Genomic DNA, 26,928 nt, shown 5'->3' with positions numbered 1-26,928 from the left:
ATCCTCTTCATGTTAAACAATAAATAGAAAGTCAACAGCCTGACCTTTACATCTGCCTTCCAGTCACCTAATCTGCCTTTGTGGTTGGGAAGTGCATGGAGGAAGCGCATATTTGCATTATGCTCATTTCTTCTTTGCATGATGTAAATAGGAAATGAGCTAAATTTGCAAAATCCTTTGGGACTCGGCTTGTTTGTTGCTGAGCTGTAGCAAATTGCATCTAGGAGTTATTGTTACTGATCTACATATATTGTCACGTAGTGCGCAGGTTTCACAAGGATGTTTGATCGTCTTATTTCTTCCCATCACGAGGGATGACATTTTTTGGGAGGTTTTTTTTTTTTTTTTTTTTGGAAGCCTCTCAGGAAAATGTTAAATGAAGCACAGTGAAGTGCAAATTAATGCTCACTCAGAAGATGAATCCAATTGACTTTAGAGAATATTTTTCGTCAAGCAAGTGACGCAAGTGATTGAAATTCTTAACAGCAATGTTTGACAATTGTTTATCCAAATGAGAGCGAGAGAGAGTACAAAGTCAGATTGTGAATCTTTCCAAGTCTGACAAAGGAGGAAGATTTTCCGGGCGGACTGATCATTGAGCACACAACTTTAATTGTCTGAAAACAGAATGGATTGCGTGCTCAGGTTTACATGTATTCACATTTTAGCTCGCCAGTAGATTCAGAATAATACATGCAGACATGGCTGTTTCATGGATGCCACACACTTTTAGTAGCCATCAACAAGGTCCTAGAATAATTCAGAGTGTTTTACTATTTATCAGAATCAGTGGAGCTCATTAAGCATATTCCAGTAATTGTCCTTGGGTCTAAGACTAAAGAGCTCTGGTGTTGTTCGTCTTTATTTACTCCAAAATCAGTCTTCAGCCCCCTTTTGATTCATGAGGTGAAGTTTGAAAGCCACTTTTTGAGTCATCCAGACATAATTTTTCCTCAAGTGTTTCCAAAAGATAAATTATTGTCTCTTTTGATAATTATAAGCTTGAGCTTGAAGATTCTGGAGCATTAACTTCATTCTTGGTCAGAGTTTGCCTCGCTGTAGAAAGTGACACCTTCCAGTTTAGTATAAGGTTGAAAGATGGTGGTTCAAAGGTTGTTCTTGAACATCATAACATGTTTTCTTTAACTTCTGGGTGACGGTTTTGGTAAAACTTTTACCAGTCCCTCACATAATTCGAAACACACATCGGAACTGGTTTTGGAATGGTGAAAAGGTGAATATTGAGTTTCCAGCAGTGCCTGCATCTCAATCCAGAGTTTGTGCCAGAAAATCAAGGTATAAAAATGAATAAACTCAAATTTCAGGACGCACATCTAGTCTGAATGATGATGGTTACAAAACGCCTGAGGTGAGAGTTCAACTTCTTGAGATATTTAACCAAATATTACCTAAATATCAAACAAATGTTTGAATCTTTATGTATAATTGACCTTGTGAGGATTAGTGCAAATAATACGTTTTGAAAATGACTCAAGCTGTTTTATATCAGTAGCTACAGGCTACACATTCAGTTCTGTTTTAAAAATGTCTCCCTCTTTCACTTAAAGTCTCACTTAGTACTTCCAGTAGTTGGGATGAAGAATTTTTGAACATTGTTTCAAACAGTTTCAATCACTTGCATCACTTGCTTGGTGATAATATTCAAATAAATCATTTAAAAGCTCCAATCCGATACTAAGATTTGAAAGATGAGGATTTTGGTTGACTTCCGCTACGGACACCACCTCTCAGCCGCAGTTGAGCTGCTGTTTCAGCTGCGGACTGATGCTGTCTCAGAACAGAAAATAACCCTACCACCGACCGTTCATTTCCACCACTGAGACATTCTGCACTTTACCAGTTTAGTTGTACTCAATTTTCTTTTCCCCGTAAGAAGGAACTGTGCGAGAACTCGCATGTATCACTATCATTCCTGCTTTTTAAACATCTAATGTGAATAGTCTGTATTTTTGCACCAGCTTTCCTATTTTCATTTCGATTTCTAGAGACTACTGCAATTTCTACTTTTTCTAGTTTGTGTGGGCTGCTTATTATTGGATCTGTAAAGTTGATCTTTTATGGTACATAATCTCCAATTTTGAAATTAGACAATTATTTAAGAATAGCTGCGTTTCCTTTACAAATGTCCTCAAAACTTTTTCGATGTTCTGCTAATGTCGATAAAACAGAATTTTGCAACAGCGATGTTTCCGTTTAATTAAAAATGCGATTAAAATTGCACGTAAAAAAACTTGTTCATGCAATAAGTCATTAAAAATCACGACAGTGAGATATTCATACTTCAGCCACGGCACAGCGTTCATCATCAGCCATCAGAGAAGACGTCGGCTTCTTATAATTCTAAGTGCGGCTGCTTGAATGTGGGGATTTTTGGGGGAAATGTTTGTTGCCAATTTTACAGAAGCGCTGCGTTCAACAGTTCAGAACGACAAACTAAACTTTTGATGAACTGGGCGATGCTGTGAGACCTCTGGAGGAGTCAGATGCTCTAACTTGTGGCTACAAATAAACATGTTGCTTTTGTATACAATAGGAAAATGTGTTTCCATTGCAGTTTTGCAAAATACACCAACTTCCAAAACTGTCGTGTTTCCATTAAGCACATTTATTTTCGCAATTCCAATTTGCGCAACTTTATGTTCAATGGAAATGCAGCTACTGTGCCAACGTGTTATACCTGGAGCTCAGGCACAGCCGGGGCCTTCTCTGCGCACGCTCCTGTGTATCTGGGGAGCGGGTAAGGCAGGACCAGTGGATAGGGACTCAGAACGCTCCTGATGTCACATTTTGGCGTCTCAGCTTCCTCCCTGGCCATGGTCACATGATCTAAAACCAGGAAGTTGTTGTTTGGCGTCCATATGGTGCGTGTCTGTGGCAGGAAGGGCGGGCGCTGGAACATGAGGGTCACAGACATGGCGCCGAAAGTCACCAAGTCGAAACTGGAGTCAAAGAAGAGCGAGACGTGGTCAGGCTAACGGTAAGGGCGGAGCGATCCGTTCGAATGTGCGTGCCTGCATTCTCTACCTCCCGTCCTTCCTGCTGACGGTGTAGCCGTACTCGGGATGCTGTGGGAAGGTGATGTTGACTCCAACTAGAGGCGAGCCGTCCTGCAGCACGACGTTCCCTCGAATCACAGCCACACGGCTGTCAAAACAAAGGTGGCAAGATAAAAAAGAGAGGGGAGAGAAAAAAATAGAGATAAACAGGGAGACATGACAGGTTCACAATGACGGAGAGCATAATCATTGTTTGAAGAAAGCAGCACATTGTCATGCACTAGCCAAACGACCTTGTGTTGGAAGAATAAGCAGCCGCCTTTATTCTGCTCAGTGCTTTTCTCTTGTATTGCTCGGAGAAGTCTGCCAGAGATTGCTAGGATACAGGCCATAAATATAACTTCATCCACAACGACGCCTCAACATCTTGTCATTTAAAAAGCAAACTTTAATCTGAAGGGGGACTGTGTCAAATAGAAGAAGAGGCTGTTTTTGTTTTTGCTAAGCAGTTTTTCAGCTATTGGACATAAATTTGCAGTGTGTCTTTAGCAGCATGTGCAATGGTCAAACGAAGACAATCGAGGTTTGACAGAAGCACTCATTACTGTGGACATGGGGGTCAGTTTATGAGGTGGCAGGTAGATTTCATCCACATAGCAGTTCTTGAGTGAAGTGACTGTCATGTCAGCTTGTGGCGAAAGTTTGAAAACCAAATGAAACCTGAAATCTGAGACCTTAGGATCCAGAACATTTCATACATCTATGTTTTGTCGTTGTCAATGAAGCAAGCAACAGGTTTATATCTCATTAGATGTATTGGGCAACTCAAAGGAAGACACTGCTGTTATTACTAGCATGATAGTAATAAACGTGCTGTGGTGGCGCAGGGGGTTAGCACGCCCCACATTTGGAGGCCTTAGACCCGCGGACGTCGCGGGTTCGACTCCCGGTCCCGACGACCTTTGCCGCATGTCCTCCTTCAAAATGGCGCCGGCTTAGCTGGCTGCCTGCAGACGCAGCTCCCGTCGTGTGTGTGTTAATCTGTGTATAAAAACATTCTTGCTGTAACTGCGAAATATTTTCCCTGCTGGGATGAATAAAGTATTTCTATTTCTATGATATTAAATGTTAGGGTTTCATTCAACTGTTGTAAACTCAGGGATGTGAGTTTTTAACACATTTTTTCTAGAACGTATTTATTAGTAAGCCTAAACTGAAAAACTATCTACACCTAGCTGTGTCGCTAAAACAACACAACTGCAGGTTTATCTAGCTAGCTTGTCTTGTTTTCAGATCCTTTTTCTGTTCTTTATAATAATAAACATTAAGTCTATAGAGTAAACAAAGTTCTCCTCATCTCTTAAGTCTTTGATTCCCATCATTTACAATAGAACAAACTTAACTGTCCCTTAAAGGAAACGCCTTGGTGGCGTCCCTGTAGCTATTGCGGATGTCCTCCACTGTGCTGGACAGGACATTAGCTGGCCTTTCTAACAGAACCACACATCAGTGATGTGGTATTTCTGAAGAAGCGGCGGTTTTCAGAAACCACCAAACTTTCTCAAGAGGACCCAAGGGATCCTCTAAAGCTTTACGGCTCTGTTTGAAACAAGGAGTGGAAAAACGCAATTCAAAATGTGTCGAGGGAAGTCAAAATTATTTTTGCTTGAAAGCAGCCAATCACGGCAGTGCCTCCATGATGATTAAGTTAGGGATATTCTCTCTTTTGGTAGTGCTAAGGCGGTATTCACTGTGAATAATAATGCACATAAAGGTACATTTGGTGGTTAAATTATTAAACTAGGCATTTACAAGTCTTTATTTTAGAGAGGGCCTCAAGTATGTGCAGAATTTTGCGGCGATTGTAGACCAACCCACGTGAATACCAAAGGTTCACTGCATGAAAGATTTTTTGAAATAGGGAATTGCTTGGAACGTTTTAAAGTGACAGGTGTAAATTTTAATTCCTACTCTTGAATTGGATGCATGTGATTCAAATGTTTACTGGTCATTTTGTTCCTGTTGAGCTCACGGTGATGTCTATTTAAAGTAACTCCCAATGATCTAACCATAATCTCCCAAATGATAGATGATTACATATTACATGCGTTAAAATACATAAAAATAGGTCAATAAAAGGTCAGTTCACAGGAGCGAACTCATTCACACTCAGTGAAAAAGAGGTATAAAGCAAATTAGTTGGATGATAAAGTAAAATTTAATTGATCTACATATAAGCCTTTTTCTGACTGTTAGGAAATCATGATTTAAGTACATGGATAAGAAACAGAAGGAGGAAGGGATTGAAAAGCTGCACATAGATATGATCAAAACCTGAACTGGAAAGAGTCTCTCTGCATTCACACCCACACACAGCCCTTTAATGAAGGAATATCTATTACACCAGAAACAGAGGCTAGATGAAGGATGGTGAGGTTTATGCGGGTGACTGGATCGGCCCGTTTGTTACTCCCATCCTGAAAGCTGCCATTGATTTCTCCACTGAAAAAAAAAAACCCACTAGAAAAACTACCACATAATTAATTTATTTACTTATTCCACAAGAAAAAACAGAGTTGGGGAAGCGCTGCGCTTTTGTCCATTTTTCAGAAACCCATCATCGCTTGTTTTTCATCCGAAACTTCGCGGACCATCATAATGCATAGGAGAGGCGCATTTTTCACCGTTAAATTCATGGTGACACCTCTGTGACTGGCGTAACTGAATGACAGATAAAGCATTAATACGTAACAAACACAAACTCAGTAGTTGTAGTCTGACACTAACGCCGGCGGACGGAGCGTTGCTCTGGCCTAGTCTCCCCGGTCACACACAGCATCACTGAGATGTATGCAAGGGCGTGCCAACACATGAAAGACCTCATTCACATGCAAACACACACGCACGTTCATTAAACAAATAACGGCAAAGTGGACGTCGTAATTTATTAACACAAATGCTCCATAAGCTGCAATTCACTCCTTTCAGCTTAATGCCCGCCGAGACAATTCAAGGACAGAGACGTGCAAAAGCAAACCCCGTAGAAGAATGCGCCGGCACGCACAAAGCCGCGCATGCGACGAGTAAACAAGTTGCATACCTGGTATCAAAGGGCACGTCTCCCGGGAGAGTGTGTGTGGCCGCCTTGCCGAGGAGGAAGCGTATGCGGCGGTAGAAGCTGTGCGTGTGCGTGCTGGTGGGCGCGCTGGCGGGCAGCGGGCTCTGCTGCAGCGGGCTCTGCTGCAGCAGGGCGAGCGGGTCGGCCGAGCCGTGGCACAGCGGGTCGGAGCCGCAGCTCAGCTGCTCGCAGCAGTCCGGATCCACACAGTCGATCAGTCCGTCTGGAGAGCAGAGGATGTTAGAGACGTTACATGTTTCACTTCAATGAAGGCGAGATGGGAGCGTCTTTATCATCCACAGTTAATTGATGATTTTAAGGACTTCGGCAGATTTAAATGACTGGCTTAAATACAGCACCCTCTGTAATAATTGGCACCCTGCTAATGAAGTGCAAAAAAAAGCATTCTATTTTTATTAACTTTGTCTTTCACAGTTAGAATATTTTGTTGCTTTTTTTTATATCAACACATACCTGACTTACTTGAATAACATGCTCTCTTGCTTTTCTTATTCTGTTCGTCACAGTTTTAAAGGGAAAGGCATTATGTGTTTTCCACACACATTTTGTAGCACAGTGGGGTAACTATGTCACCTTCAGTTATAAAAATCCCATATATATTAAACATAACTTAAAATAAGTTTGACTTCATAATTTGAAATTGGGCCTCTGTCTCTTTAAGAAGCTCCTGTTCTTTCCGACACTCTGTTTTCAGCACCTCATCACAACATTTCTCCATTAAGCCTTTAACAACGGTTTTACCAGCGTTACTGAGGCAAATGTGCCGTTCCAACAGGTGTTTGCTAATTGCTGCTGGCTAGTCTGTAGGACCTGAGTGGGAGAGTCATGGGGGAGGAGTGGTCTATGAGGCAGAAGTTTGAAAACTGCAGCTGCGAGAAAGAGCTTCCTCCTCGAAGGCGACGCTCAATTACAATACTCATTTTGCTCAACCGAATGGTTGCCAAGAGCGATTAAAGGGTTTCTCGAACGTTTTTGATGAGGGAAAAACATTATAAACATGATGCAAAGCTCAAAATGGTGATGTTACGCAATGCTGCCACTAATTATGCTCTGAGTTATTATCTTTCTTTGCAATTCAGAAAAATGGCCGAAGGAAATGGGAACCCCTTTCATATTTTTGGATTACTGAATGTTCCTCAAGAAGACAACAAAAGAAATTGCAGCTAAACTTAAATATTGAACTGAAATAGACTGCAACGTTATTTATATTTTTATAGCGATCAAGCTTTTTCACTCATCAAAATGACTCTCCAGGTTTCATTCCTGGATATTGTGCATGGAGGTGTTAAAAAACTAAGGAGAGCGGACAAAAGGCTCGATTCGCATTCAGCTTAGTGTAGTGTTTTGGTCTGGGGACCGTTCTGGAGACTCTTGAACTCATCGACCAAAGAACGACGCTTTGAATGAGGAGCATAACAGACAACCCTAGGAATCCTCTTCAAACACAGAAACTCAACAGTGTTTTCAGTAAAACGCCTTTACAGATCGGCTGCAGCACAGACACATTAAGAGAGACACATTTAGAGACACAGCTGCTACCATGTCCAGTTTTTCTCTAGGAGCCACCGAGTATGTTTTTTAGCTGAATTGAAATCGAGGACTCTGGCGAGAACAGAGTCTGGAAGCATGTATGAAAGGAAACAAGTATTTAAATGTTTTCTTATTTTGCAAAGTTTTTGGAAGCCTTTTCCTGCTTGAATGACTCACAGGTCGGAGTTAAGTAGCATGTCAAACAAAATGAACCTTCAGCTGAAAATAAGACAGAAAAATAAACGTGGAAAAAGTCTCCCAAAAATAATAATAAGATGATTTGTGAAAGCTTTTCAAGAAGTGCAAACCTTACAAGACTTTTTTTCTTTTTTAAGAGTCAACATGAAACCATGCAGTCCGAGTCAACATTACATGACAAACACTCAAGTGTTCCTGCTGGAGCTCATGAAATCTATGATAATGAACTACCTGTGCATCTTCATTACTACAATAAAAATCATTATGGGTCATCAGCTGGCAATTACACCATATAACCCTATAAATATGCTCCGATTTCCCCTCCCAACCCCCAGCGTCGCTTGAGTGTGATCCATAAAAGTCTAGTGTAAACAATGGGGGCCGAGGCGACAGGTAATGGGAGCTGGGCCGGCATTCGTGTTTCCCTATTTTGAACGCAGCTCTAAAAAGGCAGGAAACAGCGCTGACATTTATATGCATCTGACCGCGGAGCCGGGAGCTAAAGGGCAACAATATTCTATTATAACCTCGTCCTACAAAAGGTAGCGCGCCACAATGGGTAATTTCCATAAGAGATGCTGTTTGAACTTGAAAGCAGACTATTAATTGAATTTGAAATATTATCATTAAAAGAAATATGAGAGATCGCAGCTTTAAGAGGCAGATGTGGTTTTCTTGCGCAACTCGAGTGAAATATGCAAAAGAAGCTATTCTTTTTTAAGTATTAGTATTATTAGCAAAAATAACACATTACTTCTTCTATTGCTGCCGTTCAGGTAACATAAATCAGACTCTCTCCTCAAACTTTCTCTCCGTCTGATTGCCAAAGTTAGCATCTTTCCATCTCTGTCTGTCTTGAGAGACCAAAAAAAAGAAGAAGAAGAAGAAAGGAAAAAGAAGACAGCTGTGAGAGAGAGGCCTATGAGAGCCAACAGTGTATCTGCCAATTAAGGGAGAGGACTGAATTGAGTGGTAGGAAATATAGCATTTGAAAGGCTGCACACAGAGTCAGAGGCAGAGAAAGAGTTGTCTGAGTAATTCTTTTAACGTTTTGTCAGGTAGTCGTTCTTTTAGCACAATCAGAACTAAACCGAAGAGCTCCATGCGACCAACGCGACGATTGGAGGTAGTCCGCTAAGGCTCACGCAGCAATTTTATGCTATTTAATAATCAGGGTGACAGTGGCTCACCTTAAATATTTCCCAATAAAGCATTTACGGCTTTATTGGCTATAATAATAAAAACGCAATCCAAGATAATGCCACGGATCGTTTCCTCCTGTCGCCGGCCTCCCGGCTTACAGTCCGGGGCTCCACGGTTGTAATCCGGAATGAGAAGCCGTGACTCACGTTTCGAGCAGCCATCAACCATGACACTTTGAAGTGTTGGCTGAGTCAGACGTGCGGCTTTGGTAAACAACGTGCAAGAAAAAAAAGGGGAAAAAAGCAGTTACTTTGGTAGCTATCAGAAGCCCTGCGCCAACAGAAAAGTGTGTTTGAGGCTTCCTGCTGCTGCGGATTCAAACACCTCACTCTGCACAAATCTGGAACAAAACAGGAGAAAAAACAAAACAAAACGAAAAAAAAAAAACACGAGAGCGAGCTTTCCATCCAAAACAAAGGCAACCCTACCTTGTTTGTAGTGATGGATTATAGCAGCACCTTAACAACCGTGTGTGCATAATGGATATTTGATGGAGTTTCAAAGCGAACGGGGCAAAGTTGAAAGCGGTGTGATATTGCGCTGCATGGGAACCTGGGTGTGTGTTGGAGACGAGCTGCCGATGGGACCGAAATGGCGAGGAAGTAACTGTAATGAGCACATCTGTGTCTGAAATGTTATTTTCATGCTTTTTTTCTTCCTTTCTTTTTGAGGAGTGAATAAACAGCTACAGTACATGACTGAGCAGACTCTCACCATTTTTTTTTTTTTTTTAGTTTGGAGGTTTCTTTAAAACAATTTTTAAAAAAGCAAATCTTCTACGTGGGTTTCTGTATTTAGACTTGAAAAAGTGTCTTTTTATCCTGGCAGGCGGCCAAGTATTTAGCTGTGATTTGAGCGCGCGAGCACAAATACATATTCAACGCGCTGTAATAACGGGCAGCGGGACTCACAGCGGGACCGGGATAACACAGAGAGACGGAGGGGAGGAACGATGAGGAGGACCTTTTTTAGTGGAGAAGAATGGCGATGAGGATGATTGGAACGGAACCGACAATCTGCCGATGAGACGGGGATGGAAGAGGTAATAGCAGTGGGAAGGAAAAAAAAAAAAGAAGAGAAGAGATATAATATGATAGATGATGTAAAATGTCACCTCCGTCATTGTCAGTTCCATCACTGCAGTCAGTTTCCATGACAACGCTGCATCCTGGCCCACTCCATCCAGCCTGGCAAATGCAGCGCCAGCCACTCTGCTCCAGGGTACAGCGTCCGTGACCACTGCATAACCCCGGGCAGCCATCTAAAAAGACAGGTCCCACACACACACACACACACACACACACACACACAAACACACACACACACACACGCATGCACAGACATTGTGGTTTTTTTGCATTAGTAGGTGAACATGTTTCTAAGTCAATTATAATATGTTTCCGAAGGTAATCGATTTCAGGAATTCAATTCCATAAGTTACATAAAAACTTGTAAGTAAGAAGTGTTTATTAGCTGAACAGTTTTCAGAAGATAATTTAATTTCTTAAGGGGAAAAAAACTATCCAAACCAACCTGTATCCTCTGTGGAGCACTAATTGTCTTACTTGTTTAATCATGAATTTACAGTGATTAGACACATTTTTGTTCAGTTTCGCTCGTCACACTGATTACTGCCTGACCTGAAGAACTGAGACGCTACATCAACAGAACCTTTCTGAGAACATTACGTGGGCTAAATGGCCTCGGAAAGCAGAACATCATGTAAGATGGCGAGAAACAAACCCACTGATGTTTATCGGTCATACGTTAGGCTTTGGGACCAATGGGGAAAACACTGAACAGTAATGAACCTTTCTCAGCCCATCGAAATGACCAAAGCCACAGGTTGGTTATGCAGCAGAGCAACAATCCGACACACACAAATCCACCTCTGAACGTTTCTTCAAGTGGCCTAGTCAAAGTACAGTACTAAATCCAACTACAATGATGTGGAAGGACCGTAAGCATGTTGTTCATGTTTGAAAACCTTTCAATTTGACCAACTTAATACAGTTTAGCAAAGACAAGTGCACCATAATGTCTCCATGGTGATGTAAAATACAACACCAGCTATTAAAAATGCAACTCGTTACAGTTGTTGCCCGTAAGGGAGGATTTAGGGGACAGTTTAATTTTTAGATAGCGTCAAGTTGGTTTGGAAAGCGTTTCCCCCCTCAATTATGAAAGTTCTTACTTAAAAAAATGCTTTATGTCTCTTTGTCTAATTCTAAAATGGTTAAAGTTTGACAAAGAAAGTAAAAACTCTTTTAGGAGATGAACGTTTTTTCACATGACTCCCTTTTAATGTTGGTGTTATGTAACACTTTAATTACTCGTAAGCAAATATATCACTATGTTTGTCCTGAATCTAATAAATAGTGTATTTGCAGTTTGTGAATGGATATAATAGGAAATAATATATACTTTAAAGATATCCAAAGCTATTTAGATGCACTTTTATGTTCTAAACCAGGACTGTCAAACTCCATTTTGGGCCATATCAAAAATCTGAATGTTCTTGTGCCAGAATGTATTGATAAAATCCGTTTTACTGTTAAAATATTAATAAGTAGCTGTCCCACCGGGATTTTGTGATTGTTTTTGTGGGGTTTTTTGTAATCAATATCGTATATTTTGTGATGCTAAGTTAGAAATATTTGTAAGGAATTTTTATATTTGTGATAATGTATGACATTAAATGTGACTTGAGTTTGACACGGGTTCTAAAACAAACAAACAAAAATAATTAAAGCCTTCGATAAAGCGAAATTACCTTTCACAACGACATCCAGATCGTGAGTGACTGTGGAGGGAAACATGGGAGATTATGTAAAAAATAAATAAACAATTAGCTTCCAAGTTGTCTGACACGTTTCGATTGGTGGCGTTTAACACGGCCACCAATCGAAACGTCAAGACGACAACCCACACGACAAGCGCCGCTCACCGATGTTGCAGTGCTCCCCCTCCCAGCCCGGCTGGCAGATGCAGGTCCCGTCGTGGCACTGGCCGTGCTCCTCGCAGCGCGGGTGGCACGCTCTCTGGTCGCACGCGGCGCCGATCCAGCCCTCCTCGCACTGGCACTGGCCCTCGGAGCAAACGCCGTGGCTGCCACATGGCACCGGGCACAGCTCTGGAGAACAGGTGGGCGGAGATGTATGTGGAGGGAGAGGAAGAGGGGAGGATAAAAAAAAAAAAAAAAAAAGAAAGAAAAAAGAAGAAAAAGCGCATTAGTGTGAGAGGACGAGAGGAACGAGGAGGGAGAGGAACAGATGGAGGAAACGAGCACTGTGAAGAAAAACAAAGCAGTTAAAACAGACACAGGGGACACGGAGAAGTTTACTAATTTAGAGCTGAAGGTGGGCTTTCGGACTTAGGTGAGAGAAAGACGGGGCGGTGGGGGGAGGGGGACAGGGGAACGGGAGGCAAAACCTCAGAGAGTTTTAAAAATGTACTTTCTCACAACACATAATCTTCTCACCTCTAATAGTTCCGCCGCCTTAAGGAGGAGAGGAGTGAATAGACTCATAATAAAAGCCAAATGATTCGTATTTGCGCTGCGATATTTAAGCCACCGAGACTCCAGTTCAGCTCCATCACTCCTTTCTGACGTTTCGATCAGATTTAGTGAGGGTGCGATAATACCCCTTCTTTCGCCACGTTTCTCCGTTCTCTCTCTCCGTCGGCTCGCTCTGTTCAGGCTTCCTTCTCTTTTTGCAACATCCCCTTAAAATCCCCCCAGCCCCCTCACCACCACCACCTTTCTCCCTCTCTGCAACTCTCACTCTCTCTGCAGAGGAAAAGCCTCATCCATCAGTAAAGAGAGCAAAGTGCTGGAGGCACACAAAACCTACTTATCCAGCTGCAGTAAAAAGAAAAAAAAAAAGTTATTTCAATTTAAATATACATAGCATGGAGAGGGAGCAAAAAGTGGATTCAAGATTTTTTTTCAGGCTCTCTATTAGAATTATATTAGCTTAGCCACGCCTCAACAAGACCAGAACATAAGAATCGCCAGAGCCTTTTGATTAAAAGGCCAGCAGGTAGAGAAAGAGGAGGCTCATATCTCCAATATTCAGCCATGGTATATCATTATCATGAGCTATATCACCGTAATATGGGCCTGAGAAGCCGCTGCCACAGGTTGCCTGCAGAGCTTCGGTAAAGGAGCCTCTCCTCCTCCAAGCCGTACGTTGTAAGTGTGGTGGAAAGAGAGAGAAGCCTGGCTCACAATGGCTTTTTTCCTTTCTTTTCGCCAACGCCGCAAGGACAAGGACACTTTGCACAGTGCGTTTTCCATCGAGCCGCGTTCGACGCTTTAAAACACAGCGGCGCGTGGGCTTGAGTAGCTTTGGCACAATGGCTCACCTCGCTGCCTGTTTTCCGTATCGTCGTCACGTGATTACTGTGCATGTAACCGAGCGGGCATTTCTGAGAGCAGAGAAAAGTAGCGATACTGGGAAGAGACACAAACGAGAATGGATTTTATTGTTTATTTTGTTTCGTTTTACATGCCGGGGCCCTTTTAAGGTGCTGCAAGTGAGTTCAAGAGTAATTGTGAACATGAATTCTTAAGTCTTGCGCCACAGATTTTCAATTTGATTTAAGTCTGGCCTTTGACTGGGCAATTCTAAAATATGGATGTGCTTTGATCGAAGCCATCCTGTTGTAGTTCTGACTTTTTGTTTGTGGTTATTGTCCTGCTGGAAAGTAGAGTTTCAAGTTTTTTCAACCCCTAACAGATTTTCTTCCACGCATGTCGTGTATCCAGCTCCGTCTTCACATCAACTCCCACCAGCCTTCCTGTCCCCTCTCTAGAAACGTATCCCAACAACTCAATATTGGCTTGTAGCAGAATATTTTATTGTCTCTTTTGTCCATTACGATCTCTATCACGTTTACACAAAGGCTAGATTTTTAGACTGAATCTTTATAAGTATTCCCCCACCTGAGTTTCCCCCACTGTAGATCCTACAGTGAACCTCTTCATGGTCTCAACTAACAATGATTTTAGTAATCGATTAATCAATTATTCTGATGATTAATTGACTAATCACAGTTTTGCAAAATGGTTGATTCAACAATTTTTTTTATTTAAGCACATACACCCTTTTATACAATATTAGAAAGAAGTTAAAAGATGCAAATAAACAAGTAAATGCATTTAATTTTTAAATAATGAAATAAGTAAATCTGAACTGAGTGAAGCTAAAACTTTGCCACTTGAGGAGTTTTTTTGCTAAAACCTATTTACAGACAAAGTGTTGCATTTTTACCTTAAATGCAACACTATCTATGTTTTTGTACAGTTTTGGCTTAATTACTGGTCTTGTTTATTTTTTCCAGCAGTTTGCCTTTTTTTAAGTATGCATACTTCAATTAACAATTATTAGATTACTAATCCAGCTGATTATTGGTTAATGATTTATCCTTTCAGCTCTACGGTGTACATGCATAAACAGTAACGACATAGAGAGCACCAGGTCTTTAAATACCAGCCCAACTGTTCCTCTGAGTATCTGACAGAGTTTGCAGCAGTGAGCTCTGCGTTTTTCCCCTCGTTCAGCTGAAGGGGAATGCGTGTCCAAGTGGTGGCGTGAGCGTACGGAGGTGCATGGCTGTCAATGCAAAGCGAAACGAGTTCTGGTGCATGAGTGTGCTTTGGAACGTTGCAGGCAAAGAGTCATGTGGGGAAATCTCATTTATAAATGGCAACACACACAGACATTTTACAAAAGTAGCAGCAGTACCTCAATTCCACTAATGTCTCTCACGTCCAAAGGGAATATTACCTGCAAGAACTCATCCTTTAAAAAAAACTAGCAAACTTGTCAAGTATAATTTTAAATTTTCTCTTTTTTTGTGTAACTTATAGATATGCAGACTAACTCCACCCTCTTCTCCCCTCCCGCCCTGCGCCACCGCCGCCGCCACCTTACCGGTGTAGCAGTCCGGTCCCGTCCAGTTGGGCTGGCAGGCGCAGGTGTCTGACTCCGGCAGATAGGTGCCGTGTCCCGAACACTGTTCCTGGCAGGCCGGCAAGGGGTCATCGCAGCTCACGCCGGCCCAACCCGCCGAGCACACGCACTCGCCGCGCACGCACACACCGTGCCCGCTGCACTGGGGGTCCGCACAGTCCACTGCAGACAGAAGGGAGAGGAGGAACAAATAAATTAACAAAATAAAAGCAAGAGTGAGTCAGAGGTGAAGAGGGCGAGTGACAGGGTTGGTGCATGGGTGGTGGTGGTGGTGGTGCGGGAGGGTCCGTCTCATTATAATCATCAGTTCACAGAGTATGAAAGCAGTGTTCTTTGCATCCCATCCAGGAGTTAACCACCCTCGCTACAATCCCTGTATCTGTTCCACAACATTACACTTCATAGGACACTTAGAGCTGAGGCTATGATAAGGGCTGAAATGGCTTGCCTGGTGTGTGTGTGTGTGTGTGTGTGTCGGGGTGGTCTGTGCTACACTGTGTTAGTGTGTGTAATTACAGCCCTGAGCGCAGAGCCAAAGCTCAGCAGAGTTCGGCTTAACTCTACCCGGCTCGGTCGCTGAAGGTCACACACCTGAGTCGGTGTGTGCAGGACACGGCTTTGAAGGCAGCAGCAAAGAAAGAAAGAGAGAAAGAAAAGAAAGAAAGACGGTCGGGACAGCCGGCCCGATGGATTCAAGCCAAGGTCTCCGTTCTGTTTGTTTGTGGTAATTTGCTGAGCTGCTTCATGAGAGATAGAAGCCGTCTGTAATCTCAGCGCCTTATAAACTGTTCATAGGCCTTCAGCGGTTCACATTTTGTCAAGTTACACACAGATTTTTATTTATTTTATAAAAAAGTAACAATAATTCTTGAGTGGAGAGAAGAATATATATATTTAATTTTTTTTTTTTTTAAACCAAAGAAAGTCAATCTAAAAAGCCAAGACTGTATCAGTTTAGCCTACTGGTATTGCAGAGTGTTGCACTGTTGTTACAGGTGCAAATCTTTTGTAGTATCTCTCTGTCAGCTTTGCATTTCTAAAAGCTGAATTCAGTGTTAAGATTTCATGGAGAACATCTCTATGAAATCAGTGATTTTCATGCCTTAACTTCCAGGTTCTCAATTCTTATTCTGCACTTTGACAACTCCTCAGGACTCGATTTTATTTGGCTTAAGGGCGATATCTCAAGGAGGCACTTGAAAATGTTATTTGCACTTTGAATATTAACTAAGTTGAAATCCTGTCTTTTTTGGGGAGGTTATATGCAGCAACTTCTAATTTTTTGGAAGACCGTGTCTTAAGCTGAAGATTATTATTTTTTTTTTTACAAATATGATTGCAACTTTTTGAATAAGGTGCCGCAAAAATCTGAATTTTAGATCGCAACAGTAACAAAACAAAAAAAAACAACACCAAAAAAACCCCATCACATCACCCTTCAGCACTTTCTTCAACATCTTCGCTCTGCCTCATTTAATGTTGGCTTGTAGCAAACATTAAATGGAGTTTCTTAAGGCTTTCTTTCAACAAATGGCTTTCTCCCTGCAGGTCTTCCATTAAGGACAAATTTGTGGAGTGCACAACTAATAGTTATCCTCATCAACAGATTCTCCCACCTGTGCTGTGAATCTCTACAGCTTCTTGAAAGTTAACTCGGACCAATAGGGTGTGTTTTCCGATGATGGATTGAACTGAAGAACTTCGAGACGTTCGGAGTCGAGCAGTGGTTTTGGAAGCTTTAAAAATCTATTTTTTTTCCCCAAACATGTCTATGGGTACACGGAATAAAATAATACATGCTCACAGTCTGGTATGAAAAAAAAAAAACACAAAACAAACTAATTTCTCAGAACGGCTTTCAAAGATTTATAATTGATTTGCCGCTTCTAAAAATTGTTTCAACATGTTTCGCCCGGTTGGCAAAGTAGGCCCTTTCTTCACGTCTCCCGCGTTACTTCAAGTTGTGACGCTGTCAAGGCAACAGCTTGTGAGTCATTTGCTGATAAATTATATAATGTAATAACTAATTCAAAGAGTTTGCCGGTTTTGATGCGGCGCAACAAGTAATCCTGCTGGAAACAGAGAGGGCCTGTGTTTGTAGTGAAACATTTGGGGCGCGCTCGGGATTCCACAGGCTTGCAGTTGAAAAGAAGCTGAATATGAGTTAATCAATAAGCCATGTTTGATTGGCATTAAGAATACTTTGGCACAAAAAGATAAGTAATTTTAAGACGTTATGAACACTTTAAGTGTAATGTCAGTCAGAGACGATGTCATTGAGTTTAGTTACATTTCAACACTATGTTGCATTCGGTTGTATCAATGTAGGTCTATGTTTGCTTACAGTGGACTGAAGCGGATAATATGGTTGGCATTAAAATAATGCTTAGTTGAAATACAAATGGGTTAAGTTTCACCTTCACTCAAGTAAAGTAAATTCAAAATAAGTTCAGCTGTCCTATATGAGTAAATATGAAAGGTGCAGAAAGACCCCAAGCCGCGATATCGAACCCAGGACTTGGAAGGGCTGGAGGAAGCTACGAGAAGTTTCAACTGCTAGTCAGTTTTGACCCCAAAACCTTACGAAAGCTGAGCACGGAGCCAATTTTTCAGTGTCACTGCGAGTTCAGGCTTACATACAACTCAAAAGCAGAATGGCTTCACCAGAACCGAATTTAGTCTCAAAATAAATCTGATAGAAAGTCCGTGAGGTGACCTGAAGATGGCTGTGGTTAAAAGATATTCTCACAATCTGACAGATTTGGAAAACTTTTGTCGCAAAAATGGACAAGTAATACTAAGACGAGTCATAGGACGCTGACAGACTGCTGCCAAAGAAGACTCGAATGCTAAAATATAATCAGAATGTGAAATCATGAGAAATATTTTGACTAGAAAAAGAAGAGAAAGACATTTTTCCATTTATTTTATTTTATTTTTTCTGGCTATGCACATTTTTAAAGAAATCAGCTGTCATTCTAACCCTTAAATAGATGAATTTAGCTTCTCTCGGTTGACATTTGGCCTCACTCAGAATAAGTGTGAAATTGACTCAACTTCTCCAAGTTTATTTACCCAAATTTCGTGTCAGGAAGGAGTTTAAAAATTTCTTCTGAGCTTCTGACGGATTTCACATAAAACCTTTTGACTCTGCTAAAGCATATTCACTCCAGTTGTGAAAGCTCTATTTAAATTTAAGTAGGCCGACTCTGAAATATTAAGTCGCCCTTTTTTTTGTAACGTTGTGTGACAAGTACATTCAGCAAATTGGGAGGCAAATTTGGCCTGAACTAATTAAAACGCACAGTACAGTTGTTCAGAGTCGGCGGAACCAGCTGGTACCTGACAGTCACCGCAATGGATCAACGTGAAATTCCTCTCAGCCTCCTAAATCCTGGTGAACATTAAAAATAGCAGTGCCACTCCCTCAGGTGAATGCAAATTTGGGTCGAATTAAACGTTTGCCTCATTAGCTTGAAAACGTCTTACCTTGTTCACAGTTGACGCCCTTGTAGGCTGGGCTGCATATGCAAATCCCCTGGATGCAGTTGCCGTGGTTGGAGCAGGTGGGGTCGATGCATTGACCTTCCTCCACGTTACACTCCGCCCCCTTCCACCCTGGCAGGCACACGCACCTTCCCTTCTCGTACATCCCGTTCCCGCTGCACAACACTGGGCACGAATCTGCAACAGAGCAAACCGGGGTTACTCGCAGGGGTGTGCTATGGACCTTACCACAGGGGCCGCTTTTCATTGGCTGATGCCCGTTCTACGTGGTCACGTGCGTGGCCGTCTCACAAACACCGTTAGCTTCCCGTTAGCTAAGTACAGCATAATGGCAGAACTGATACAACTTGTACACCTTGAAGCCTGTCTGCTACACAGTCTTACGTTAGCTAAACAGATCAATATGCAATGTGTCTGTATCTGACATACACTAAAGATTTTATTTTAGCAGAAAAGGCTTTGGACTAAACTGTTACTCCTGTTAGCCACGTTAGCACCAAGTACAGCTAGTCAATCAACCAGGGAAGCGCTGATTAATAATCTAGAAATAAATATCAAGCCTGGAAACTTGATATCGTAACGGACTGAATGTTATGTTTTTAACATAATCTTTGCTCGTCTTGCGGGGCGCAGGCGGTTGCCACGGTAACAGGTGTGCTTAAACTACAAAGAGTAAAAAGGTAAGAGTGGTTTGGAGTTGATCACCTGTTCGGGTTATTTTACCTTTGTTTACCTTTGCTGTGGCGCATTACAGCCGCTGTAGTTTCTAAACGTTGGACTAATTACCTCGTTCGTTTGTGAGTTTACACAAACGTCAAATAGAACAAATATATTTCATAAAACTTTAACAAACAAATGGCTTCTACCGTGGTAATTATGTGAAATTAAATTAATTATATCCCAACTTCTGAAGATTTGCCTTTACCTTTACAGAGCTCTTTGGTTCCTCCTATCAGTCTGTAGCTTCTCATATTGACGTCATCAAACCAAATTTCAGATCTACCATAACTGACTGACACCTGCTGGCCTCAGGTTTGCAACCAGGTTGTGACTGAGAAACCAGTAACCTCCTCCCAGATGATGACATGAACTTGTTAGTTCCTCTGTCCATTGTAGTAGCTGATATATTGTGAAAATCCGTTAGAAATGATGCACTAATCCAGTCATGTTTACATAGAAACAAGCACCGTGAGGCTTTGTTTGTGAGACTTGCGGTCACGTGGGTCGGTTGTGGGCGGAGCTTGGTAAGGTCCATTACTAACCCACGCGCAGTATGTTAGCCGCGAGACCGCGTTGACCTAGCATGAGTGGGGCTACGCTCTCTATCTCAAGATAGTGCAGGGATTCAGCAAATCCTTGAGCAGAGCCTGACTTTCCCTCTCCTTCCACCTATACACACACACACACACACCCACTCGAGCTTTATCCCTCACGCTGTTTCAATTTACTCAGGCGCCACCTGAGCTTGGCTACCACGGCAACGCAGGAATCGTGGAAAATCCTCCCCGACGTCCCCCGCGCTCCTTCTGAACAGGCCGTGAAAACAATCGTGAAAGCGGGAGATTAGGGCGGAGAGCATTAGGCGTTTTAGAGGACGGGGGTGGAATAAGGAGAGCTTTCTCCGAGCAAAGATGGAGGGGTGTATGGCCGATGTATTGACGGCCAGCTGGAATGAAGTCCGCCGGCGCTGGAGGGCTCTGACGCTCTTACTGCTTTACAAAAATTGTTCAGTTAGTGAATTTTGCAAAATAGTGAAAATGTTTATTGTATTTTACTTTTTGTCATTGGTGGTAAATATATTATAAAAGTAAAAATCTGAATTATACTTCGGTACAATTAGATGCGCTCATCTCTTAGCAACAGATTAAGAAGGCTCGTGAGACGATTAAGGGTTGATAAATCTGACAAATATGTATGTACACATTCAAGATTATGAAAAACGTACCCAGATTATTACATATATATTTAAGTTAGCCAAAATATTTGACTGAATACTCATCTGCTTGATTTTTTTCTCCAACACTTAAACTCCGCAAACATTCGTCGTGCTAAGCTAAATGTGCTAACAAAGAGGAGTGAGCAGAAGAAATCTTATGTTTTTTGTTTTTTTAACAATAACAATATTTGGTGTTAATCTGTTGCTAAGATTTGAGCTCGTTTTCTGGTAACCAAGTGCCACGAAGTAAACATCAGATTTTTACTTTTGCAAAATTTAGCAACAGTAAATTTCTTGCATCTGTGCAGATAAGCAATATTTCAAAAGAGCATATGTTTTATCAACAATAATATTAGTTATTATTTTGGTGTTAAATGATGAGCGGTTTTTTTTTCTGATAACGAACTGCCACAAAATATAAATATTTTTTTTACTTTTATATTTACCACCAATGGAAGAAAAAAAAAAAACATTTTCTCTTTTCTGCAAAATTCACTAACTGCACAATTTTTGTTAAGTAGCAACAGTCACTGCTCAGGACTTCAAATGTAAAAAGAGGGGCATCCAAACCATCGTTCTTTTCTTTCTTTCTTATTCTGGGGATCATTTGTAATTAATAACCTGTGCATTCATCCTCAGGAGCATGTTTTATATGTTTGTTTGATCCTTTGTTAAATCTCAGCCTCCACTGGGTAATAAATCCAGGCCTTGCTTTTTTCTTTTTGTTTTCTTTTATTTTATCTTTTTACAACCCCTGCTCAAAACCCTGTGTCTAGGCTTTCGAGCAGAGGACTGTACACTATAGCACAAACAAATGAGCAAAGACGAGAGTCGGGGAATGAATAAATTATGAGCGTAAATAAATCATGGGAAGTGATAATCATATCACCTGTTTGTGTGCTGCGAGACAGACAACCAGGATAATTTAGCATGAGACAGAATGTCCCAGAGAGGGAAAAGTGGAGAGATAAAACAACAAAAAGCTGGGAAGACGGAGACAACAAGGTAGAGAATGGAGGCAGGAGGTGTTAGGAGTATAGAGAAAATGACAAAAACCAAAAAGGAACACCTCAGAAAACCACAGTGTAGCTCTGGTATCCCACATACAGTATATGATAGCTGTCATTCAAATAGAGGCCCAGGCTCAAATGACCGATAGTGGTATGTAGCGGGCAGAAACAAACCGAGGTTGGCCGGCGGTAAAGGGCAGATGATGAAATGATGATTACTGTAAGTGCAATGCATCTTGCAGATATTTCCCACCAAAGTTGTGGGAACCCCAGGGTGTTTAGGAGTCTTTTAAAGTTGAATCTCTCTGCTTGAGAAACAGCAGGGTCCAAGCAGAAAAGCAGATGGTAAATGAGGTACTAAAAGCAGATTCAAAAGTAGAAACTAGCGCCATTGCATAACGGTCCGAGGGTGATTGGTTTGCACAGAGCAGAACGAACTTCCCGGCTCTTTCTTTAATCCGAGTGCTGGGTTTTATGCCGACGGGAAGGCTGTTGGGTAGCTTTTTAGAGGAGTTACGCAATCTGGTAGCATGAGATGTTTGGGTCATTACAATACCGTGAACGATCTTGTCAAAGATCTTTCACAATTCCCAAAGCTGTTAGCATGGGAACGAAAGTATAGATTGCTAGCTCTAGTCCGACCTGAACCCAACACAAATTTTAGACAGGGTCAAGCCAGAATGATCTGCTTGATGACCGGGCCGGGGTCAGGCATCAAGTCTGAAAACCAAATGAGAACGCAGGATATAAAGTCCTGTTAATCTACTGATTATAGCCTAAATAGAGGAGTAGATAGTTTAACCTGTTGAGGAAATAAACAAAGCTAGTAGATTGTGGAAGTTCATCAAGCGCAGGGCACTCCATGCTGCGCTTCTATCAATCACACATCGCAGATGATTTGCGCTTTGCTCACCCTGCGGTTACAACAAAGCGACAAAATACAGCTGGAAGACGTTAGACAAAAGCTAAAAACAGGAGAAGTTACACTGCATACTTAAACAGTCTAAACACGTAAGCAGTAAAGTCTTTATTAAAATAACATAGGCTTGGGCCTGTACTATTAGTTAATCAGTCGGACTCGGGTTGGGTTGAATTTTCTAGGCCCCGACCTAAACTCTACTGTGACTTCGTCTCGCAAAGAAAGTCTTTTACATGCCTGTGTATATTCTCAGTAATCCATTGTTGTTTACTTCAACAGGCTTAAAGGGGAGAGTCTGATTGCCTTCAATTGAAGCCTGTTGAGGTAAAGGCTTTAACACATTTTTTTTTTTGTAATGCAAATCCATCCTTGTTGTGTTTAATTTATGTGGCAAAAAACAAACAAACAAACAAACAAAAACAACAACCAAAGCATTTGGCACTTTAAAACCCAGAAGGTTTCAAAGTGGACTAGCGGACGACTTATCACATAAATAATAGTATAATAATTCATAATCCCTGAGCATCCTTGGGTAAAAAATAGTCCCTTGGAATGTAGTTGATTCTTTCTTGTTGAATAATAGATGTTTTGGAAACAACCGGGGCCTCTCATGAAATGAGGAAAACAAAGAACAGAATGGACAGGCGGAAGCACCTGAGCTTGCTTTTGTCCGAGCTCTGCTGGCCGCCTTCACCGGTCGATGCCTCTTACCTTTGGCGCAGTCGGGGCCCAAGAACCCAGCGAAGCAGTGACAGTGTCCAGCCACGCACTCTCCGTTCCCGTTGCAGTCCGTGGAGCAGCCATCCATGGAATCTGCACAACCACACACAAGCACACGCGCGGGCGCCGTCAGAAATCGACCGGAGAAAAAGGGCAAAAACTGCACATGTGACTGCATAAGCTGGCATGGCTCTCATGGTTTATTGAATGAAAGATCTGATAAGCAATGGATGGCTCCCCAGACACTGGGCTTGTATTAGATTAGTCTGATCCAGCTGCTATCGCTCTCTGGGGAGCGGCCAAGCACTCACTTACACTCAGTACCACTAAGCACATTAAACTGCATTACAGGTTGGGAAAGCACCGCACGCAAATTTACAAACATCAAGACCTAATCAACAGGCCGTCTACAGGCGCGTAGTTTAAAACGAGGCTGAACAAAATGGAAAAAAATTTAAAATCCAGCGTTGCCAGTGCAGGAGCAACGGGCGATGCTGCTGTTGTCGCCGCAGCATCAGCAGCAGCATCAGCAGCAGCATCAGCATGGGCGGCGGCCGCTCCCTGGGCCTGCTGGAGATCAATGTGCTGCTTGTTTCCACTAGTGTTTCGTCTCATCTGCTGGGCGTGAGTTTCATCATATCTTTCTGTGGGCTATACGTGTTTCATCACACTCCTCAATCGAACTTGAATTAACCGCCCCTTTCTTCTGCTGTTCCTGTGTTCTCCCATTGATACGTCCATCATGTCAGACTGCGTTCTCTGGGAACCGGCAGCACTGCAAAGATGGATAAAGAGGTGGGTGTGGGGCGGGTTGAGCCCTTTTATGCTCTTGGAGTGTTATATAAGCCTGCTGAGCTCTGTCAGCTCCAGCTCCAGATGCAGGATTTTTTTTTTTTTTTTTCCCGGTGAAGAAGCTCCCCAGAAGGCTTGCCGAGTTGGAGGATTTGAACTTTTTCTGCTGGTTGTCATGGCTTTGGCAAACTCTATCTAAGCTAGATAGAGTAATTAAAACGGGTGTCAGGGATGTCATCTCTCTTATTCGAGCCCCGCGCCGTCCCGTTCGCTCGGGCTCCTGTGAACCGGGGTTGCCGACTCAAACTGCCGCAGTCCCCGCTGGGCTCGCCCGCGTCCTTTGGGGGGGTAATGACAAATCCTTTCGGCGCACGCGCACGCATGCGTTTACAAACACAGGCGGGTTATTACTCCAGGCGCGCGTGGCGCATGCTAATGAGACGGGCCCCGGTGGCCCGGCAGCGCGCCGTTATCCTCCAGAGCGGCGGAATCGCTGCAGAAACCAAAGTCATCTTCACCTCCATCACCTGTCATTGTCAGGCTGATGGAGAGAAGGAGTGCCAATCATCTGTTCTCCCACACAGTCAGGAGGACTCATGTTTGTTTCTGGGACTCTGACTATTTCTCTTTCAGAAAAAAAAATAAAATACTATATTCGCATATTCCAATATTGCATTTGGCACCTGACACATACAGCAAGTAAACCCTCCCCCCCCCAAAAAAACCATATCTGCAAGGTCATAGAGTTCCTTTTAATCCATCTGAGGCAAGCAGGGCCGTGAGGTGATGGGTTATAACAATGATACAGGCTCTGTATCTTTCAGGTCAGTGTCCTGACCATAAAATAAAAATAAAAAAACTCCAGGCAATTAAGAGCTAATATATGAAAAGCCGTGTCTCTGTCTGTTGCAGTACAGTGGGTGAGTCAGCGTGTGCTTTCATAGAGCATCAACTCTGCTCTTTCCACTGACTAAACGCGCTCCAGTTAGAAATCACTCATGCCATAAGTTATTCAAGTTAAATGCTATTATAAAATGGGTGCTTCCAGCCAAGGGACCTGATTGGTCAAATAAGCATTCCAATTGTACTTTATGAGCCTGTGAAGTTTCAGCCATGCTTTATGACCCTTGGGGCTTTATGAATTTATGAAACAGTGAATGCGCTGCCAAGCTAACTAGAAATATCAAGGCGTGCTGATGATCTTTTTTTTTTTCTCGTTCTCTTTTTTTGTTTGTCATGTATTCTGCTAAAGGCTCCGGCTGGTTCACATCATGTCAGACGTCTGCTTAAGAGATTTGTTGTGTTTTGTTGCTATAGACGATGTGAAAAAGCTGGGCGAGGCGAGTAATTTTGGGCAAATTAATCGCGATGCAGAAAACAGAACTCTGCCTGGGTAACTTTGGAGAGAACGCGGCGAGATTGCGGAAATCGACGCGCTGTCGCAGTTTACTTGCAAATGTCAGCAGGCGCCTTAGTGGAAAGCAACTGCTCCATTTATGGTCAAAAATATGTTTGGAAATATCACTTAAAACATAATCTTCAAATTTGCAACCAGGGAATATTTTATTCTATTTCTGTTTTTTTTTTTTACACATGTCTATTATTCTTATTCTGGATGAACACTTCAATTGTCACTGCAAGAAATAAAAACCTTTAAACAACCTTAAAAGATAAATTCACAATAAAAACATGTTTATTACAGAGTTTAAGACAAAACTTTACATAAGAAATTAGATATCCACTTATTGTTCCTCTTTATGCACCAGCTAGCTTTAGGTACAGCATAGGCAGCTGTGACAGGAAGATAGAAAAGTGTAATCCGCAATGAAGGGTGAAGTTTAGCACCTTTTACTGAATGTACAGTGATGCAGGGAATAAGTTGTTACCAGAGAGAAGTCGGTGAGATTGCAGAAATCATTAAGCCACGGTTTTTTCGCGCCTTGCCTCCAAATGTCAGAAGCAAAGGCAGGAGGAAATGAGGCATTAGTAGCAGCAGTTACTGTCGTTATGGTCAAAAATATGTCGGGGAAATGTCATCGATAATTAAATCCCTGAATTCAACACGTTCCAAATCCATGAACCTTTTATTCTCTTTTTACAGGATAACATTTCCCCCACCCAGCCCCCAAAGTATTAGCAACATACTTTTCGCTGCTGTAGTAGCTTGTTAGAGGAAATAAATCACAAAATTGGGAGGTAAATAACACTTCGGTGACTACTAAAAGAGAATTGAGTTGGGTCATTGTTGAATAAAATAATTAAAGCTTCATATAAAAGGATAAAACATCGCTTACTTAGCATCTTTGACCACTTTCCATTCACTAAGGGAAAATATTCTTCCTCTTCTTAGCTTTAGCTGCACTAATGTCCTTGAATCAACACTACTGCCCCCTATGTGTAAAGAAAAGGATGACTTGCAACAGTGACCCAAATCCAGTTGGAGCCTTTTTCGAATTCATAATGTCAGTTTCTTGCTTAGGATTATCAACTAGTCTCAACATTATACTCAGTTGTTTTCTTCAGTTTACAGAGTCAAATGGTTTTACACGCATTACTTTTAACTTGTAATGCAGCCGCTAGCTTTTAAAACTGCAGCACAACTAAGAGAAGTTAGACCATCCTGAACACCAGTGAATGGAAATGAGCATCATCAATAATCATTTGGTTTTTTTTCTTCTGTTTTTTTTTTTTCTTCCTGGAAAATTCAGTATTTTCTTATATGACTGTGAAAGCAAATCTACAGAGAAAGCGCTGAGTATGCGATATTCACACATCAGCATATTTGAAGGCATCTGAACGGCATCATTTATTCAGCTCTGTTTTATTTACATAAAGAGAAAGAGAGAGAGAAAAGAAACTAACAGTAACGCTGACAATTTTCTGTCCTGCGCCGCAGCCTTAAGTCAAATAAAAGCAAATTCTATTAAAGTGAGATGGGCCATGTGATAAAAGGTCAGCCACCAGCTCAGCAAACTCATG

The 26,928-nt window shown here is 41.9% G+C and overlaps 1 protein-coding gene across 1 annotated transcript in view; it reads right to left on the bottom strand.

Moving 5' to 3' along the window:
* The window catches only part of tenm1 (teneurin transmembrane protein 1), a 287,438-nt gene that overhangs the window by 98,844 nt on the left and 161,666 nt on the right, over positions 1 to 26,928 (bottom strand). The window contains exons 9-17 of the mRNA XM_028009863.1: positions 23,149 to 23,250; positions 18,555 to 18,749; positions 15,027 to 15,227; positions 12,035 to 12,220; positions 11,861 to 11,890; positions 10,202 to 10,348; positions 6,118 to 6,358; positions 3,046 to 3,165; positions 2,699 to 2,960 (exon numbers count right to left, since the gene is read on the bottom strand). Of these exons, the coding sequence (XP_027865664.1) occupies positions 2,699 to 2,960; positions 3,046 to 3,165; positions 6,118 to 6,358; positions 10,202 to 10,348; positions 11,861 to 11,890; positions 12,035 to 12,220; positions 15,027 to 15,227; positions 18,555 to 18,749; positions 23,149 to 23,250 (1,484 nt within the window). The remainder of the gene's footprint in view (positions 1 to 2,698; positions 2,961 to 3,045; positions 3,166 to 6,117; positions 6,359 to 10,201; positions 10,349 to 11,860; positions 11,891 to 12,034; positions 12,221 to 15,026; positions 15,228 to 18,554; positions 18,750 to 23,148; positions 23,251 to 26,928) is intronic.

Source organism: Xiphophorus couchianus, chromosome 23 (genome assembly GCF_001444195.1).
Source record: "Xiphophorus couchianus chromosome 23, X_couchianus-1.0, whole genome shotgun sequence".
Taxonomy (NCBI): Eukaryota; Metazoa; Chordata; class Actinopteri; order Cyprinodontiformes; family Poeciliidae; genus Xiphophorus; species Xiphophorus couchianus.
The sequence above is the reverse complement of the archived record's forward strand: the minus strand, read 5'-3'. Positions and strand labels throughout refer to the sequence as shown.